Below are 19,407 nucleotides of genomic sequence, written 5' to 3' on the forward strand. Positions count from 1 at the left end.
ACAACCCACTCATGATGGGGCCACGACTGCCTCTTTACGTCATTTTCCTTCATACCTCCACTTTGTTTGTACATTTGCTGTTCAAAGGTCTCAATGCCAAAATTGTTGTCCGACATGAATAATATGTCAATCTGAGCCCAGATTTCAGAGTCAAACGTGGTCAGATTTACTGAATGAATGTTTAATTTTGATAATGGCTGAAATATACATACAAGTCTTTAATACTGTACAGCGAACTCGCTTACATGTAGTGATAGTCCACACTTTGGTGCCTGCTGTTTTGGTTGGCAACAGATCCTAAATTGGCAGATTGTTTTCATATCAGCGTGTGAACAAATAAATGCAATACCATGTTACGTCTATCTTCCCATAAGCTAAACTGTAATGATACATGTTTTTTTTTTTTAGACGATCTGAAATAAAACGAAACTCCTTGACATTGTTAAACGTTTGTGTTAGGTTTAGCAGCATCATAAAACACAAATATTGTATATATATATATATATAAAACAGTTCCTCAAACAGGATATAAATAATGTTTCTATATTTTCTTGACACGTCAATATTAAACACACTCACCTGCCACTTCATTAGCAGCATAATCAAAGAGATCCACGACAAGAGCTGTAAGAAAACAGCCAGCCTTTCTATTGGATTGCGCTACACGGCCAAGCGAACCGAGTCCATGCCGCCGTCTCTTTAAGCTTTCTGTTTGGGATTAGGCCGCCAGGAGCCCGGCTGGAAGGTGTTGGCGGTGCTGGTGGGTTCCTCGCCGAGTTCCTGCTTGCCAAAGCTGGTGGCGGCCGCATGGCCCGCGGCCACAGTCCTGGACGGCGTCGCCACCAGGCCTTGCTCGTATTCCTTCGCTTTCAGGGCCAAGTCTTTCTCCTCCACCTCCATGGCCTTCAGCTTGATCTGCTGCCTGTTGGCCTCGTTCTTTGCCAGCTCCTGTGTAAATGCACACGGACCATCTTTTTGGTGAATATCTGGTGCAAATTGGATTATTATTCACAATGCTGCGTTTTGGTGTTGTGTGATGCGATTTTAAAAACAACACTTGTTTGGCAAAGTCCACCAGAATTGATCATGGTCAGGTGGACTTGAAACTCTTAAAATATGTTATATAATATAAAGTCCCTGGAAAGCAGAAATAAATGTCCTCTAAATTGGTGTCAACAATCTTAAAATGAAGCTTCAATCGTGAAAACTGTCATTGTCGCTGCTCTCAAATGCTATGAGCATGTCTGCTGAATGCTCGCAAACTGTCAACTGTCAATCAAGAACCACTATAACGACCTGAAACAGGTAAAAAGAATCAGTCCGCAGCACAATCGAATTATTTTTCCTCCGATTTCTGTTAGCAAAATGGATTAGTCTAAAACTAGGCTATAAATATAGAGAGCAAACATATTTGACCATTTTATCATATTTGTCAACATTTATTTATTTACACTTCATTTTGGGATAGGCACAGTGCACATTGATCATGTCTATGTCTGTACACTTCCTGGATTATAGCAAAACAGCTAATTTGCATCTGTGGTCTGGAAAAATGACCTACAAATAGAGGAGACAGAAAAAAATTAATAAAATAGGAACACAGCAAGTGAAAAAGAGTGGAATCCTACATTTCCACAAATCTCTTAACACGGTTACACCACATACTGTAGGCCGGTATTTTCACATGAATTTACTTTACAGGGTCTTTAAATCACATTGAGAGAATGTGAGAGAGAACGAGATATACAGTGATACTGTACAGGATAAATATAGAAAGAGAAAATGAAATGAGACGACCAGAGATAAAGAAGCAAATCGTTAGAGAAAGTGAGATAGAGCTATCGATAGAGGGGTAAAGATAAAGAGAGATTCATATCCTTACTCTGCTTTTCCTTTTTTTTGTACACAAAACAGCATCTGCTCAAAAAAGCAGAGGCGACTCAAAAGTGGCACTGCCAGGAACAAACGCGCATGAAGTCGGACATTTATTACAATGAGTGAAACGTCTAATTGTCCACGCTTGGAAAGTCCTGCTCAACAAACATTCCTGCTCGAAACCACCCCGCATCACTTGAGCCATGTCATAAAAAGGCCCTGCCGACTGGGCCGCTGCTGCGTCGCGCTGGCCTGGAAAAGCGAGCGGCGCGGCCAAAAAAGCGACACTTTGAGGGGACGACGGAGACAAACATACCGAGCTGCTTTTCCAGCCTGTTAATGACAGGATTTAATCCAATCAATTTAGGTCAGAATTGGACTGGGAAGAGGCGTGACAAGGGGGTTTAGGGTAAATGTGCCAGGAGCGAAGCCTTGGTCGGTCCAGCTGTAGACGAGCGGACACACGGCAAAGAAAATTGGAATAGAATGTTCTGGCACGGCGGTGGGGTAGGGATGGCACATGCCCGCTGGCAAGGAGAGACGAGTGAGCGAGGGATTTCCGATATAGAGCCACATTTCGTTGCGGGGCCGAACTCCTTTCCAGCATTCTTGCGTTTAAAGAGCAATTAAAACCCAGAGAGAGCGACACGAGGGAGATGAAAGAAAGGACCATCCTTCAGCATTCCCACCGAACACAGAGCCAGAAATAAAACATACACACACACACACAAAAAAGCCCACATGACACAAACTGGCCTTATGCTTGAAACGTCCATCCATGCACTTTCAATACAGTTTATTATTATTGGATCACGGGGTGAGCTCGAGCCAATCCCAGCTGACTTGGGCGAGAGGCGGGGTAAACGTGAATGTGCTGCTCAATACGTGTAACGCAGGTGAAACGCAAGTGCACATGCGTCATGTGGAGGCAGGCGTGCTCCCTTGAGCGAGACGGCGTATGTGCATGTAAGCCTGCGGTCAGACCGAATGTGAGCTGAGCATTTCTGGTGGCGCCATTTCCACATGTACTCAATGCACTTCGCACGGTTGTGTGCCGGGCGGCGCGGATGAAGCGTTGGAAGCGACAATTTTGATTGTTCTCCCATTTTGCTAATGTGAAATTTTGGTAGCCAATCGTACTCGAAAACAGAACAACAGACACACAAACAAAGTTAAAAACAAAAACAGCATGGGGAAATAAAAATAATGTGGGACAATATCGTTGCTGTCTGTTGGACTAAGAGTTCTACAACACAGCCAGCTTCTAATACTTGCCCGGCACCGAATGGGGTGTGGGGAAGTTGGCATATCTGGTGAGTGTATTGACTTGTTTACAGCTGTTGAACTGTCAGCCAAGATAGCATTTAGCAGCCAAAGCTACACAACCACTGATCACCAGATTTAACCAGCAATGTTGAAATTTTTTTTTATATATTTTTTTTACCAACAGCAAATGCAAATCTTTCCAAATACATTTTTTTTTTCATTTTGCTAGCTTGTGAGTTTAAGACCAGCGTTGAAGAGTCCATCATAGATGGATGTAACAGAGAAAATCCTGTCACTTTTAAAAATAAAATATTTTCCAGCCTCGGTTTAAAAAAAAAAATTAAAAAACGGAAGTATTGTAATTTTTTTTAGATTCTTTCAATTGTGCAGCCCACCACAGCCAAAGTGGCCCACACTTCAGTACTGGTCTGTTGGTGACCACTGGCGTAGATAAAGCGCGATCTAAGTGCACTCCATTTAACTTTTACAATTAAGGTCATTTTCATTTAATGGACTATGACGTTTTTTTTTTTTTTTTGGAATAGTGACATGAGTCAGACTCAAATCCATTTGGAAGTCATTCGCTGGCATCAACAAGAATAGCGACCAATCAGTCGAGACTGCGTTTGCCTTTACCTTTCTACTTACAAATTTTTCACATCGTACCATCACCCACAGGTGTTGGGAAAAAAAAGTCTATTAAGAGAACGTAAGAAGTAGAACGTACAGACATCTTTATACAAACACAGGCAGTTGAAGTAAAAAAAGTCATCAGAAAAATAAATATTGACGTAAAGCGGCCTGAAGATGCCTGAAAAAAATCGACTTCTGTACTGGATTTAACTAGGACATGGTGGTTATTTTAACGCCGCTCCCAAAAGTTTCTCGTTAGAAAGCGAAGGAGAGAAAACAAATCAAAAGCCTCTCCTTTCCCTTGAAAGCCCCCCCCCTACTCCCTCCCCCCAAGAGTCCAAGCATCATCACAGCAGGGAGGCTGCTGCTGGATGGTGGCAGGGGAGACGTACCTCCACAGAGGGAGGCTCCTTCCGTCTGCCTCGGATCCAAGCTGCAGGAATGAAAAAAAAAAAAAAAAATACAAATCGTGAGAACACCCACACAAACAAAACCTGCAGTCATATTTAAAAGTAGCAGCAGACTTTTTTTTTAAGGGCGCTACAACTTTTTGATGGTCGACTTGTTCTCATTTGGAGCTCTCGCTCCTGAAGTTGGACAATTCCCAATTCAAACGTTTTCCGGGGGCAAAAGTGACTTGAGAGTCTCAGCTCCTGTTGTGCGTCATTACGGCACATCTCGTAAAACCTCGATTCAGCAAGCAGCAACAGATTCACTCTGGAGCGCATATTTTTTGCTCTTTGGCATTTATGGGCAACCTTCCTATGGGGTCTACAACAAAAGCCAAACGCTGCAGCTTTCAATATTTTTGTAAAAAAATGTGCGCGGCAAAAATGATTGGGTATCTCTGACTCAAACCGAAAACAATGAAAAAAAGGATCCATTCTGATCTCGGCATTCGAAAGCATACACATTCTGTCATTTGCCATCAGTGGCTTTGTCCTTCCTTTTCCTTCTCTCTTTTGCCCGTCTGTCTGTCTGTCTGTCTGTCACACCCACACTTTTTTCCTTTTTTTTAAAGAAGCTCTATTTTGGCTGAGCTGGCTGCATAGCCTCGCAGGTTCAAGGAAGCCAAAGAGAGAGTGAGAGAGAGATTAGAGGGTTAGAGAATCTCTCTCTCACTCTTCCTCCAGCTAGCGCGGGGGATTCTGGGCCCTCTTTTATCCCTTTTCTTATTTGCATGCTGATGAAAATGCATGAGGGATGGGGCGAAGCGGGATGAGGGGTTTAAGGTGGATAAAGCCAGCCTGAGACAGAGGGAACCGTTTGTATCCACTTGTAAGGAACGCTAGTTTACCGGCACGCTTGCATAATGCCCGCAGAAGGTGTCTCTGATTAAAAAAAAAAAAAAAAAAGTATGTTCCCAACCCCCAACTTACAATGCGAGGGTGGAATTAAAAGCGGAAAAACATGATGGAAGGGCTCATTTCGATGCTGAGAGAGAGATGGACACTCACCATCCCACTCGATGGGGATGCTGCCTTCCATATATTCGTGCTCTGTGGGATTCGAGGCCTCCACCAGCCTCTTGGCACGGACGAGTCTCCCTGGAACAAAAGGAGAGGGCGTACGAGATGATGCAAAGCGGTACAAACAAACAACAATGCCGAGTCTCACACACACACACACGGACGCACATATACACACGCACAAGCCCCCTCCTTGCTCACACATAAATACACGGAGGAATGACAGCGCTGTGACAGGCCATGGATGATTACCTCGTGGCCCCCGGGCCCTTCTCCTCAGATCTCACTGAGTGGCTCCAAATCTGGGCTAAGCCTTTATGCAAATGAGGCTCCCTTTCACCCGACCAACCACGGGCCCCCTCCGACCGACTTTCACCGACCAGCTCTACCAATGGCGGCGCCGCGGCTAACAATGCCCTCCAAAATCAACATCAAGCCGCGCAGGAGACAAAAGAGGTCAGATATCACAGGGAACAGTAGGGAAGGAGGGGGTCGGCACGAGCCGTGTGGAATATTAAGTGTTCCCGTTCCCTATCGGTGTACGGCACGAGGCTCGCCGGCAGCAAGGCCGCCACCAATTATTTTGGTGGAAATGTGCTGATTAGACAAGTTTGGCTGGCACACAATGACAAGAGAGATGGCGACGAAGGAGGAGGGCGGGCGGTGAGTGAGAGAATGAAAGGAAACGACGGTGCGGCTTTAGGTGGCATGCGAGTGCTTTGTTTCCGCAGATTCCCCCCTCACAGGTAGTCGCATGTCCGGCCAGCCCCCCCCCCCCCCCCCCCCACACCATCCTCCCTCCGGTGACAAAGAATGGGCGGTCGGAGGTAAAAGTGAGGCAGTCATTGAAAGAGTGCGAGAGAGCAAGGGAGAGTGATGATGCATGGCAAAACATGGCTAGGAGGAGAGAAATGGACGGGCAAGGAAAACAACACGCTTCAAAACACAGACAGACAGTCAGGATTCCATCAGTGCTCAGGCGTCAGCTGACTGGACGCGGAAGGATGGCCTTGATGTTTGCATCGCTGCGGTGCGAGCATATAACGGACAAGGACACGCCAAGACAAAAGCGTTTCGCACCAAGTGGTGTTTGGTACTCGTTTATTTGCCTCGACTTCGCACATGTCCAACTGACAACCAGGTGGGGCGTCCACGCCATATTAACCTCCCTCTATTTTCCTTTGACATAGTTTCAAAACTAGCTAAACTAATAATGCAGTGGTACCTTGACTTCAGAGTTGAATTTGTTCTGTGACCACGCTCATACCTCAAATCACTTTGGTCCCACATATGCACACGCCCAACAACCTTTGCTGTTGAAATGAATGAAAATGCTCCTCCAAAAGCTGTCACCTTATCATGGAATACGTTTTTTTTTTTTTTTGCCCAGACGCGGGTCACCGGGGCCCCCCCATCTGGAGCCAGGCCTGGAGGTGACGCTTGAAATCGAGTGCCGGGTGGCTGAGCCTGACCAGGCACACCCCGAAAGGGAAAGCTGGGCAGCAGCCACAGGCAGGGGACCTTGATGGTGACGATCACTGGGATCGAGAACCTCTCAAGCCGTCTGAACATTTATCCTCATTCTGCAGTTAGATGTATCCGTTTGCCATTATTATTATTATTATTATTTTATCAGTGTTTGTCTTGTATGTTTTCATAAGCTCAATTTTGCTGCCTCTACCCCAAAGAGCGTGACGGTAGAAATGTTGCGTGCATCGAGTCCATTGAAAACAGAGAGACAGAATGAGACTCACGCTCACACGCATTACTTTACCACATCAAATTGCTCAGTTTAATTGATTGTTGGGTTCCACCCCGGATTTAACGTCATGTTATGTATGTATGTATATACTGTATATATATATATATATATATATATATATATATATATACACACACACACAGTATCCACACAAACTGTACGGCTTGGTTGTTGTGTTAGCATGTTTACTGTTAAGCTGAAAGAGAACAAAAGCCGCTTCCGTAATGATGCCTTACAGAGTTGACTCTATACTTTCTGTGCTCACCTATGTAGTAATCAGGTCAGCTAATTAGGCTAGCATTGCTTTGGTTCTGCTTTGCTTCCCACTAGATTGTCACTAAAGGTTGCCTCGACAGCTTCTTCCTGATACACAGGTCTGGGTAAAAATAAACAAAACAAAACAAAAGAGGATAGCTTCTGGGATCCTCACGCTCGCTAACGTCAGATGTCTTCTGAGAAATAGTTTCCTAGAACACCTCCACCTCCCACCCTCCATGATTGCAGAACAAAAACAAGCGCCAGCAAACAAAAGGCTGCGGTCTCCAGGCGCGGCGAGCAAATACATTTAACAGGTATGCTAATTATGAACAGATCCCCATCCATATTTGCATTGGGTGTGGGTGGCAGCGGTACAGAAACGGTACAATTATGACACAGCCCCCACAAGAAACATGTTTCGCTATCACTAATGCTGAACTAATTTGCTTACGGACAAGCGAGTACCCCATCCATGTCGCTTTCCTCGGCTCGGTTGCATTCTCCCATTCCGACATGGCTCTCCTCTTGTCTCGTTACTTTTGCAGCATGACTAAACCCCTCTGCCCACCGAGGCATGTATCCCCGCATTTGAATAACATATACAGTATGAACATATATTTATGAAACCCAGCTGATCCTCCCACATATACACATTGGAGGCGGGGAGGGACATGAAGCTCGACTGGTGCTCTGCTGGTCCCCTCGCATCTAGGACAGCGGCACCAAAACACGCTCAGGCCGTGGTGACACAACCACCACTGAAAATGACCACCAGTTGTTGAAACTAGCAAAATACTTCACGGTGCATTGTTACAATGAAACTCCTCTACAACGAAACCTACATGGGCGAAAATACCCTCCTAGTGTGAAAAAATCTTCATGCATGAAAGCCATTCCCATTTTTCTGCTCCCCCTACAACGAAAAGTCCCCCTGTTGCGTATTACGAATAGTTTTTCTCTGCCCTTGCCTCGCAACGAGGTTCACTACAACGAAAACAAGCCTTCCGCAAAAGTCTAATCAGACCTCAGCCTGCTACAGCGACTCCTCCTACTGGGCTCCAAAACGGCAATAGCAACCACCACACTGGTTTACACATGCGCAGTAGTCCAGGAAGCATTTGTTATTGTTAGTTTCAGACGCAGCACGAACGTTACATTGCTAAAATGGCTACAAAACGGACCTTTGTATGCCAATGAGTCAAGAAAAGAAGAGCTCTGACGCTTGAAGACAGGGTAAAATTGATCAAAATGAAAGATGGAGGAAGCAAAGTAAAATATATCATGCAAGAAATGGATGTAAGTCCCCTGTTGTGATTTTTTTTTTGCTGCAAACATGATTTTGTTGTAGAGGAATTTCACTGTACTTAAAGTGGAGAAGTTACGCCGACAAATAAATAAATACAAGCTACACTCACTGTTCATAATTGTACCTTTTCAAACAAAAGCTGAGTGTTGTTGTTTGGCTGCTGTGCTTATATCCCTGAAAAGCAGACTGCCATTATCGGGCGACTTTGACCCGTCTTCACCTGAATTGGTATGAAGGCCATAAAACCGAAGGACAAGAGGAGACCGTGGGTAAGTGTTGCGGCGTTGCAACATGGATTTCCATTAAGACTTTAATAGCTTGCATGTGAATCACGTTAAGTTGCCGGTTGATGAAACCCCAACATTACCTGTACTTATACTTAAATTAGAAAAGCTTTTACGACAATCTAATGGAGAGCTTTTATTGAGAATTTGATGAATGTAATAATATAATATTGACTGCTATATATTATATAGTTCTATTAGTGAATTGCATTACAATTACAGTACAGCTCATCATCATCCGGATAGAACATTGTCGTGCCCTCTACAAACCCAAGTAGTTGATGGTCACCCCACGTTAAATCTTGAGCCCCCCGTGGCGAAAGTGCCATCCATGCACTCATAGAGTTTGAAACATTTCCGTACAGGATTACGTCTATGGATTTGTGTAAATACTTGAAATCAAATGTTTTTCGTAAAAAACAGCCACAGTTATTCATTGATTATCACGCCTACCTTTTTTTGCAAATCCGAGAAATTGAGAAAAGTTCTTTGAAGTGCTTGTGACAAGAACGCTCGACACCGGCGTGAAATTCATTCGCTTGGTGAGAACGCAACTTTATTGTTCCAATTTTATGGTCCATTTACATGCCCTATTCTTTTCTTTTGGTCACTCAAGCAACTGTTTGCCTGAATGTGAACAGTGCAAAGCCACACAGCGCCGAGGCATTTCGCCGAATAGCTCGATACAATGACAAAGAGCAGTTAACGGGACAATCAACAATGCAGTACAATGGCCGACTGGCACTCGGCATTCTGGTCGTTCTCATCGGTCACTGCAGGAAATAAAAATCCATCCATTTTGCCTTTAGATGATATTTGTTTTTCTTAAGATGCTACGCCTGCCCTGAGGTCCTCTGGTGCCCCCCAGAGGGAGGAAAACCTCCAGTTTACAGTGACATGATTAACTTGAACTCTACTGACTAACTTCATACATTTTCTGGTCACCAAGTCAAAGTGGGAGAGGTGAGGGCCCCCCTCCCCTCCAGCGAGAGGTGAGAGATGCATGAAGGGTGTTAGCAGCTCTCGATCTCAGCGGGACCCTTGTGACAGCTCTGCCTTCTCATCACTCACTAGGGGGAACCTACTTACCAATATGCACGCACACACATAGATGCACACGCATAGGCTGGTGAACAGGCAGATTAACCTGAGGGACAGGAGTGAGGGCGCTGCCTCTCACCGTGAAGGACAAACAGCAGCATTGCGTCGGGGAGCGAAAGAGGGGGCGGCGAGGTGGGGGGGGGGGGGTTGGGGTGGGGCTCCAGCAGCTGCAGGAATGAAATCCCGCATCATTAATATTCATGAGCCATCTCACCTGTCTGAGTGCAACTCATCTGCCAGCCCGCAGGTGGGGGTGGGGAGCGAGGAGACTTCGGGGTGGGGCGGCGGCGAAAGAGGCGAGATGGGGGTTGCCGTGGCAGCAGCGCGGCGTGCCAATCGAGTGGTAGGCACGCCTTCGCTAGAGTAAGACGCCGCGTGTGTGCTCCAAGATGGGGGGGGGGGGGCTGCTCTTTGAACCCTTGGATTACACCCTGCTAAACTCTATCACCTGCGCCAACTCACACACTGTCTCTGACACACACGCTCTCACACGCACACATACACACAACCCCCAACTTGACACATCATCTCCCAGGTGACTCCCGCCGGGGGCGACCTAAGAGTTTTTTTTTTTTCACCTCCGCAATGCCGTGGCGGGCGTCCCTAGACTCACTCTTTTGATGACTCCTGCAGATGTCAGCGAAGGGGAAAACAACCCGACTGGAAACATCTGGAGAGAAACTGATAAACAAATCATCTCGCTCCGACGGGTGGACCAAAGCCTCGTCGGAGATGCACCTGACTCGCAGCGGGATAAAGAGCGGGGAAGCAGGAGCACATTTTCAAATCGCAACTCCCTTGAATAACACAGATGCTTTTAAGCTACGCAGCCCCCAAAAGTATGTTTTGAGCACAGCCGAGTCGCTGACTGCTAGTCTGCCGAGGGTGCGGACACAAAGAAGAAGCGTCTGAAACAATGCAGAAGCGCCTCTGGATGGATACATGGAGCAGAGGTCAAGGAGTTCTAATAGTGGTGTGCCACCATTGGTGTCTTTCATTGCCAAAACAGTAACCGAATCATAATTTATGCTTAGCGGTGGCCCCTCCCCCCCGACCCCCTTGATAAGAGGAAGAAAATGAATGGACGGAGAAATCCATTCTTAAAACAATCGTCAGTTGCAGCTGTAAAATACACTGAAAATCGAAGCATTCCTACTTGAAAGCGTACCGTGGGGAACCGAACAGAACTGGACCGCAACTGAAGATTGTATGAAACCAAACTGACTGTTGTGGAACAAAAAAGGCATCTTGAAGAAAAGCCCATCTGTACGCCTGGGCAGAGGTTATTTCATTCTGCAGGAATGGGCACCAATGGGCGCATGGTAATGGGCGGCCTTATGAAGATGGAGTGAGCCGATAAGCATCAGTGATACCAGGGAAACCAGGTAACAACCCCGACTTCTCTTGCCTCCAATCTCTAATCTAACTGGGGAGGTGGGGAGGGATTGTGTGAGGCCCGTAACCATGGTTACCTATTAGCTGTGAGCCTCGTGACACAGAGAGAGGTTTAGAAGGAAAAAGGCCAGCCGTTGTTTTGCATCCGCTGTGGAGAGAGGAGGAGCTTAGGCGTAAAGTAGGCCTGCTGCCGCTTGTACTTTATATATATTTTTTTCCTCTCTGTACTTTTAAATTCAGCGCTCATTCTGTTTGTCCCTGCCGCCGCTGAAGCCGCTGAGGCTTGAGCGAGTCGCGGCAGCATAAAGCAGAATAATTCATATAGAAGTGAAAAAGAAAAGAATGCTGATTTCCCCCGAGTGTCACTTTTAACTAAACGCGGGCATGCTTGTGGGGAGGAGGGATAGAGTACCCCCTGCTCGCTTGAAGTCTCCACAGTGGAGGGAAAAAGATTGCGGCGAGTCAGGAAGCCAGTGTCCTTTTGTGTAACCCTCACACCCCCCCCCCCCCACCATGTGGGTGATGTCCATACACAGAGTTGTCCGCCCCTTTGCATTCACCTCCCTCACGTTCATCCAACCTCCTTCTTCTGTATCCGTTGCACCTCCAGTCCCCCCGCCTCCATTAACCTGCCTCCACCTTCTCCCGTCGGCCCGTTCCACCCACTCATTTCACCCTCTTTCTGTCAAAAAGCCTCCTTTCACTTTCACTCTCACCATTCTTCCCCTCCATGCCATCCGCTCTGTAATTTCACCCTGGATGTCAGCATCTCCCTTGTTCTTTGTCACTCACTTTTTTTCTTTTTTACATTCTCCTTCTCCTTCCTGCACACAGGGCCTTATCACTCCCTATTCCTCTATGCCTGTCTGCTTCATTAAAATATTCAGAATAAGCGGCGAAGGGCTGTCGGCTTGTGTGCCAGTCGGGACCTTTCGTGACAGGAAGCCCCCTCGGGTGGCGCAACATCTTGCCGGGCCATCTGAGATGGGAGCGCCGCGGTTGGTGAATCGCATCTCTGCAGAAAGCAGTTTAATTCTTTTGCAGCCTTGCCTCATTGTAATAATTTTTGGATTTTGATCGGAACTGGTGGAAAAATAGTCATTGAGCAGAGGCGGACCTCACATTTGGTCCCTAGGCCTTCAGTGGGGACTGACTTAATCCACCTCTTGGGACCGCCACTATGACATTGGAGAAACAATCAATTCTAGACAGCAAGGCGCCAATTTTGGGGGGAAAAAAACCCTACTTTTTTCTGTAGCGCATCAAGTTGTTGAGATTTTATTTTTGTCTTTAAGTTTGACCTTTAATAAATTACGCTAAACGGACAGAAGAACACTCCACACAAGGATATCACCGTGGACAATTGCGAGTGTTCTCCCCTGCAACTTGATGCCTGCCGTAGTACAGAGACTGACCTGTGGATGGCAGTATGGTGCCACACGGCATCTCAACTCCTGAAACATACAGTCCAACAAAGGAGTAGTAGCAGTAGAAGAAGAAGAGGCACGGATAACTGGTGTACAATTCGGTTGCAAACTCTGTCGCAAATGCTTAAGAGGCACATTATACAAACACAACAAATTACTCCTACACTGTAGTCGTGTTCGGCAACAACGCAAGCTTCAGGTCACTTCCTAATTAGCTCTCGTTCTGGTTCACTGCAACATCGCGTGTAGAGCGCAACCCGACTCCATGTTGACTGCACACTTTAAATATTTGCGATTGCAAATGTTGAACTGGTCAAAAATTCTGGATATTCAGCTCACGGCAAATAAAATCAATAAATGCAAACACTCAACACACCGTTCACCACAGCATAATCACTGAGGATAATTTTCCAGAGACGTCCAATAATGAGGTCTTTGCTGAATTGGTCTTAAATTAGGCCGTATTATGTGTATTGGTGTACTGTGCCCTACTAAAGTATGCAGGTGTATCCAATAAAGTGACAAGCGAACACGTACTCGCATTCAAGAGAAAGACTGGAAGTTTGAACCGTGGTGACATTGGCGGCTTCGCCCTACTTGTGATGCGCTCCCACCGGAATCGGTCCTCCTTTTATCTCAGCGTCAGCATCCATCTTTCCAAATGCCTTTTTAATTTAGTAGTTAAGCCACTTCATGATGCTCCATCTCACACATACGCACACGTGCCTACACTTGGCAACCGGCACCGTGCGAGATCAGCCAAACGCCCGCGAGTCCCGATAACGATTAAACAACCTTCATTTAAACCTTGTGCACCGCAAAGCTGCTGATCAATTAGCATAATTTACTGTAGCCGGTCTGAACATCGCCAATGCGCGGCAACCGGCACCTTGATGTCCTACTGTAGGGTAGACCTTCCTTCATGACACCCGGGGGACGACTTGTGGCAAAACAAACAACCATTTGGACCGGCGTCTCCCTCGGCTGCGACTCTTTCCATGAAAATAAGCGGCTTGAATCAACGCTCTGATGACACGCGGCCATCTGTTGTTGTGTTAAGTGTGTTAAGGGCATGAAGCGGGGTGGGGGGAAAAAATACACACAATCGCTGATTCTTTTTAAACACAGAGCCGATACAAACGCGCACACACACGCCTCCCTCGCAGTCCCGGGAGTCGGCTATCCTGAAATAGCCGAGCGCAGGCCTTCTCAGTTTGGACTTCATAGGAGGGAGCTAGCTGATCAAATAAATAATAGACAAAAGGCAGAGGGATAGTGATGGTGCGCCTTTTCTCTGACGCAGCGTGGCGCACCTCTGAGGAACCTCTGAATCTCTTCCATTCTCCGCACACAGGGAGAGAGGAGCGATAGATTAAAACTGCATGGCAGACGCTGCTAAAAATGAATAGGGCTAAAAATACTCCCCTTTTCAGGCAGACATGAAAGGAAACTGCCTTTCCTCTCTGTCCGGTATTGAGCAGCCATTGATTCCCGGAGACAAAAGGCTACACCTCCTCAAAGAGGTAAGAAAAAATAGCAATCATACAGGCAATTATTTTCAAATGCGCCTGCAGCGGCCGATAATGTCAGCGTGCCTCTTTTCTTCCGAAATAAAAAAGGAGGCAACGGCAGGCGTCGGGAGCTGCAGGCGTGCCGCCGAACGAGGGCTCGTTCGTCTTCGGCTTTCATCTGGTTAGCATGACACGGCGCCCCATGCAGTGTAAGGCAGAGCCGGCCGGGCCTGGGGAGCGCACAAAAGCAGGAGAGGGAGTGGAATGAAAATTGATTCCATATTCATGTGGATGGAGCCAACAACAAGGCTCGGGAAGACCAGTGGATGGACAGCCAGTGGCCAGAGACAACCATCAGCGGGGGCACCGTGGACCGGCAGTGGGGATCTATGGTTGCTCCCTCTCCAGGCACGCACTTCACACTGAGGCCTGTTCGTTTTGATGTGAGGCACTGGAAGGAATGAGGCGGGGGGTGTCCACTGCTGAGCTCAACCCACTCCACAATGCCGAACTACTCTTCTGTACTGAATTGCAATCTTGGTTGGCAAGGCTTCAAACGGGAGGGCTGAAAAGTCGAGCGGCAGCGACAGAAGGAGAACGCGGGCCGAAGCGAAGATGGACTAAGTGGAGGAAAATAAAGAGGCCTGCACCAGGGTGGAACCGAGGCCGGACATAATCACAAACAAAAGTCGAAGAGCGGACAATGTCCAAGGTTCGATGAACCGCAACATGTTCATCTGACTATTTGGAGTGGAAAATCAGAATGTGTCAAGTCACTGTTGGTCCCGCAGGTGTTTGTGGTGCGTACCACTATGGACCATATGCACGGCAAGGTTATAAGCTTCCAGTTCTCGCTTGTTTCAAGCTACTAGGATGCCATCTGCAGGAAAAATAACCTGAATGTGTGACATCGTTTGGTGCGGGTGCTTCCCACGGTGAAAATGACATTGAGTTCGGACTTTAAAGACGAAGGGAGAGCCCCTCGAGCCAACTCTGTGGTGAACTGGCTGTTATGCTCAATGAACCGACACAACTTGTTCTAAGAACACATTTACCAGCGAGCCGCTACAACAAAAGGGGATGGACGGTTTCGACATTCTCCGAGACGATTTCACCATGCAACAAAGAAAGGGCGAAGGTTCAAGCTCCGTCTCTTTTTCTCCCCGTGTCCCAGCGCGGCACCCAGCGAGCGAGACGCCGCCGTCTGCCGCCCGTCATGAAAGCTTGATCACAGGGATCCAGAATCTGTCTCGCCATTGCAACAGTGACATTGACATCCTCATTCCTAGTTTGCCGTATATGCCTATATTATTATTATTCTACTATTGGCTAACTTTTGTGTTTTCGTGACCTTAATTTTGCTGCATCTGCACCATACAGAGGCAAACTGACAATAAAGGCGTTGTATTCTATGTATTAACGATTTATGTCGGGCACTTGGTGACAGTTGTGGTTAATTTGTGGTCTATTCACAACCACAGTAACGCCGTGCAAGTCGATGTACACACGGACCTGTTTGCGCTGTAGAACTACGAATGGCTCACTAAATCTTTTCAGTCCCCTTTCGGAACAACTATTAAAGTCTTCATACATAGTTTACCACACGCAAGATTGCTTGCGTCCCAGTTTTCCAAAGTTAACAGTCCGAGAGAGGTAGAAAATGGGAGCAGCAAAGCATGGATAAAGGTAGGAGGATGGACCACAAGCACTGGGGGATGAACAAATAAATAGAAAGAAGTAGGTAGAGCGGAGAGAGCTCTCGCTCACCCTGCCTGAACCGACCGCTGGTATGCGGCAGAGGGGGGGAAAAAAAAAAAAAAAAGCCCAGCGGCCCAAGCCTCAAGGCCCCGAGCCCACGCTTGGCCTATCAGTTTATGATCAAAAAGAGCTCGCTTTAGCAAGACATATGGACTGAATAATGCATCTGCTTTTATTTCCACCAGCCTGCCCCGGCCAGAGTGGCAAGAAAAAGAGGATGACATAAATACGAGCGGCATATATTACGGTTTTTAGCAATGCATGGGTGTGCTCGCGTCCGTGTGTGCGCCTGGCGTCCGACGATCTGTTTGCTTCGCCGGGCCGGTGGTGTCAGTCATCGAGATTGGCCAGTCAGACGGTGGCCTGTAGCGTGATGGGGAAATGGGCTCGTGTGATGTCTCATTTGAATAGTCTGGCAGCCCGCAGCCTTGTAATGAATTATAAATATGAGGTGAGCGCAAGTTTCCCCATCAAACTGCAAAGAAAAAAGGTGAAGCACAAAGTCAAGTTCAGTCAGAATGAAACCATGCGTGCAAGCCTGCTGGAGGCTGGCCTCTCTGTCCCTAGACTCAGACATAACTTCACACAAACAGTTAATTATTACTGAAAGTCTATCATCTATTTAATTACAATGTGTCCCACATTGTCTGAAGATGACTTTGGTGCAACGGGGCTGTTGAAGTGAGGGTCGGGTGTTAAACTGCACACCGCAGTCCCGGAATTGCATAATCACAGACATCATCCAAACTCTGTTACTTGTCTGATAACACCTCCAAAGGTGGAAAATTGCTAGGTCGACTTCATTACATAATTTGTTGTCAGAGACACTTATTCAGACAGTAAACTAGAAAAGCACGCGGAATCGTGGAAAGTAGGGCTATTGGAGACCATGTATATAAAAAGGCCTTTGGATGCAACCCCCCCCCCCCCGGCCTCCAAAAAAGAGCTTGTGATCATACTCTCAAAGGCAGAAAATCGCCATATTGACTTTGTACCCTCGAATGCATGTCAGTATTGATATGTACAACTGGAACACAGAAGAAGGCGGAAAAAGTGCCGGTTGATAAAGGCAGCCGAGAACAGGAGTCTAATACGACCTGGAAAAGCGGAAAAGTGACTGACAGGACCCCACCATTCAGTGTTGATACAAAACTGAGAAAGTGAAACAAGGCGGAAAACCTCAGGAGTAAAAGTTTCCCGGTCAACTTGATACAGAACAGAGCAGCGACGTGCAGTCAGGGCAGGCAGGTGATGCAAAGCCCCCCACCAACCCCCCTATAAAAAGAGTTAAGAAAAAAACAACTAACTAATAAGGATTACATTCAATTATTTTCCATTTTAGTTATCTTGTCTGTGCTTTACATTAATTAGATTTTTCAACCCAATAATGTCATTGATTTCATAATTAAAATTCATAAAATAATATGTGCGAGAAGGGAATGGCGGAATTGCATTTTCAGTGTTAACAAAGGCAGTTGGCACGTGCCCCCAACACAAGAGACATTGTGGTTTGTCTTGATATCTTCAATGCACACGTTTTATCACACGTGCTGCACACACTGGCATTCAACAATCTGTCTGATATATTTAATGAAAATGAGTGGCATATTTAGTCTTTCTGATTGGCCAGCAAAGCGACTGAAAACGCACGACGGTGCCAAGAACGTACCTTGTCGCTGCCAACAGTTAGCAGTGCTGAGCTCCGCTGGCGCAATGCGTAGAAAAAGCATGGCGCTCTTCCCACTGACATACATAGCCACTGAGAGGAAGCCTCAGCTGGGTGAGGACATGCAGACTGAGGAGCCATCTTTAACCGGGAGTCCCTCTCTGCCATTCACTTGGAATTATGTTTGGCTCCAATATAATCATAAAAACTCATTGCATTTTTTCACCGATTTTGACACAGATTGGGTTGTTGGAAACATCAGACATATAATTATGATACCAGACATGTGGGTAACTTAACATTCGAGGCTTTTATAACATTCAATCTAAAGGTACGACTAATAGATTTACAAAAAAAAAAAAAAAAGCAAAAATCAACCCAGCAACAACAATGAATTTGAGCTTACATTAAATATTCTTTTGGTTTTCTTGCCATCATATTGTTGAATGGTGTGGAATTTATTGAAGTACAATTAAAAACTTTGAAGAGAAGTATTTCAAAGCAGGCCAAAATTGAATTGAAACTAGTCTTCTATTTTGGGTTCATATTTTCATATCCAACTCAGAGGAGTCAAATGCCTCATCAGTGATATACCTCAACGTACGTCACTGGAACAGAGAGTGGAAAAAAAAGGGAAACATGGCAGCTTTTGCGGGCAGCACAGAACAAGATTCTGACACCACCTACAAAGGTCAAATCAACGAGTGGGCTTTGTTGTACTGTTGTGTGTCGGTCCAATTTTACACTGAACAGCTACGGAGATAAACACTAGTGCTAGCTTATGATACCATCTAAAAATGCACCCCCCTCCCCCACCAGGTTGATTTAGGCCCCCCACTACGCGCATTGCTGCCTTTTGTATGGAAAATAACACTCCAAAAGGAGGTGGGTGGGAACAGAGCTTTACATTCAATGTGAAAAGGGTTCTTGATTCTGTTATTGTTTATGTGGCTAATTATATGGGACCCTGACATGGAAATATTTTGTCTCCTAAGTGTTGTTGGTTTTCTTTTTTTAAAGTTGTTAATTTTAAGAATGAGTTGTACCGGATAGCTAATACTGCACATTACTGAAACCAGCAGATAAATATTGTTTCTTGAGCCTCGTACCCCATCTAGCAGTAAGTCTGGGGTACTGTACTACAGAGGTGGAAGGGCTACTTAAAACTAAGCACACTTTTTTGAAAGTTATAATTGCAAAAATCCACAGCTGATAAATGGCCACGTCGAATGTCAACATGACTACGATAAACAGATATATACAATTATTCGGAGCAACGCAACTAAGATCATCCATATTCAGCTGAGGTCATCCATAACAGATCTAATATCGTATCGTAGAGGGGGAAGGGACAGCAATAATTAAAATGTTTACAAACCCACGCGGCTTAAAAGCGTTCATTTGGGAGTTGTTTGACTAAATAGCATTGAAATTAGCTAAATTTTGCACACTTTACCTGTCCATGTCTTCTGTTCGGGGACAATGTAATATTTATTGCCCAGATGGTCCGTACCGACATGCTCTCGCACCACACCGAACGTCCTCCGCAAAGCGCCGATCATTTTATTCATATTTATAAGAAAAAGAAAAGGATTTATTGTCTTCTGCGAACACTTATCTATCTGTTTGCACTTGACTCGTGTGGTTTATGCAAGGCTTCCGGTAGGCGGGGAAATAAACTGCATTCTGATTGGTC

The 19,407-nt window shown here is 46.1% G+C and overlaps 1 protein-coding gene across 1 annotated transcript; it reads right to left on the reverse strand.

Annotated features, from left to right (window-relative positions):
• Positions 1-160: 160 nt before the first annotated feature.
• ndufaf2 (NADH:ubiquinone oxidoreductase complex assembly factor 2) lies at positions 161-19,368 on the reverse strand. Its single transcript, XM_086111433.1, has 4 exons — positions 19,168-19,368; positions 5,232-5,321; positions 4,167-4,207; positions 161-948 (listed from the first exon to the last, which is right to left on the reverse strand). The coding sequence occupies exons 1-4, from the start codon at positions 19,280-19,282 to the stop codon at positions 700-702; spliced, it is 495 nt and encodes a 164-aa protein (XP_085967559.1). The 5' UTR covers positions 19,283-19,368; the 3' UTR covers positions 161-699.
• Positions 19,369-19,407: the final 39 nt, after the last annotated feature.

This window comes from Hippocampus guttulatus, chromosome 5 (genome assembly GCF_054856545.1).
Source record: "Hippocampus guttulatus isolate MCC_2025c chromosome 5, RoL_Hgut_1.0, whole genome shotgun sequence".
Taxonomy (NCBI): Eukaryota; Metazoa; Chordata; class Actinopteri; order Syngnathiformes; family Syngnathidae; genus Hippocampus; species Hippocampus guttulatus.